Raw genomic sequence first — 1,619 nt, 5'->3', positions numbered from 1 at the left:
AATATACTTTATACTTCTTACTTCTGAAATCAGCTTCAACTTTACAAGCTGCAAAATCACTTACAAAGGTGTCTCTTGGAAAATAGATTTTTTTTGTGTCATTTTTTAGTCATTTTGTGTCTTTTTTGTCTTTTTTATTTATTGTGTGTCTTTTTTTGGTCATTTTGTGTCTTTTTTGGTCATTTTGTGTCTTTTTTTAGTCATTTTGTGTCTTTTTTTAGTCATTTTGTGTCTTTTTGATCTCAATGAGACTTTTATCTGGTTAAATAAAGGAGATATAATGTTTAAAATAGATAAATAGATAAATGCACATAAGACGTGCTAGTTATCAGCCCTCACACACTGCTTCACTCTTTACTTTATTCATGTTGTTTAGCTTTGATTTAGAAAATAAAAAAGGTTCTCCTGTTGTTCTACAGTATTTATGTTCACTTCAATAAATCAATAAAACTACTTGTGACATGTCATATTTGACTTTGACTGAATATTTGCTCTCACTTTGAGATAAAAATATCAGAATATATATCGTATATCCATATTTAGACTAAATATATCAGATATACTGTCAGTTTAACTAGAGCTGGACCAAAAGTTATCTCAGGTGTTGATGATGTTTTATTTGTTCCTGTGCAGCGCTGCAGCTGTTCCCCTCCCAGCCTGTAGGCGGCGCTGCTGCAGCCTTCCAGAGCCTGCTGAGGATTCTGGGAGCTGAAGCGGCGATGGAGTCCGTCATCATGGCGGTCGGCCTTCTAACCAACGATTAAACAAGACAAAATCATCTGTACAGGAACCGTTTATACACTACAGGCCAAAAGTTTGGAAACAAGATCAAATTTGTACAAAAAAAGTTTAGTTTCATTGTTATACTTTGCAACATACGGAAGCCCTGAACCGCAAGTGAAGAAATTTTTTTTTGAGATGTTATCTTGTTATTTCGAGATAATATCTCATTATTTCGAGATAATACACATATGTAAAAAAAAAAAAAGAATTAAAAAAAAAAAATCTTCCAAAAATTTTTTTTTCTTCAGATATCTCATTATTTCGAGATAATATCTCGTAATTACGAGATAACACACCTATGTAAAAAAAAAATAAAAAGATTTTTTTTTAAATATATATATATATTTTTTTACATAGGTGTGTTATCTCGTAATTACGAGATATTATCTTGAAATAATGAGATATCTGAAGAAAAAAAAAATTTTGGAAGATTTTTTTTAATTCTTATTTTTTTTTTACATATCTGTATTACCTCGAAATAATGAGATATTATCTCGAAATAACAAGATAACATCTCAAAAAAAATGTTCTTCACTTGCGGTTCAGGGCTTCCGTAGCAACAAAATAAACATGATTATTATAGAAAGAGTCACTTATTAAACACATTTTACTCTAAGCAATAAAAACCCAAAGACCTGATACTTAGACTTTGTGTTCCCCTAATGTATAAATCTGAACTCTTGATTCTTTAGTCAGAGAACAGTTGAGATTTATTGGGATTTTTGTCTCCAAACTCTCAAAAGACAAAGAGATAAAGAGAATAATGCAAACTGTGATTTGTTTTTTACTTTTGAACTGAAGTTGTGACTCTTCCTAATCTCCTCCACCCTAAAACT

The 1,619-nt window shown here is 30.6% G+C and overlaps 1 protein-coding gene across 1 annotated transcript in view; it reads left to right on the top strand.

Moving 5' to 3' along the window:
• The window catches only part of cenpp (centromere protein P), a 161,318-nt gene extending 160,411 nt beyond the window's left edge, over positions 1 to 907 (top strand). The window contains exon 9 of the mRNA XM_059329897.1: positions 634 to 907. Within this exon, the coding sequence (XP_059185880.1) occupies positions 634 to 764 (131 nt within the window). The 3' untranslated portion in view covers positions 765 to 907. The remainder of the gene's footprint in view (positions 1 to 633) is intronic.
• The last annotated feature ends 712 nt before the right edge of the window (positions 908 to 1,619 follow it).

This window comes from Centropristis striata, chromosome 3 (genome assembly GCF_030273125.1).
Source record: "Centropristis striata isolate RG_2023a ecotype Rhode Island chromosome 3, C.striata_1.0, whole genome shotgun sequence".
Classification (NCBI taxonomy): domain Eukaryota; kingdom Metazoa; phylum Chordata; class Actinopteri; order Perciformes; family Serranidae; genus Centropristis; species Centropristis striata.
Note: the sequence above shows the minus strand (reverse complement) of the source record. Positions and strands in the feature narration are given on the sequence as shown.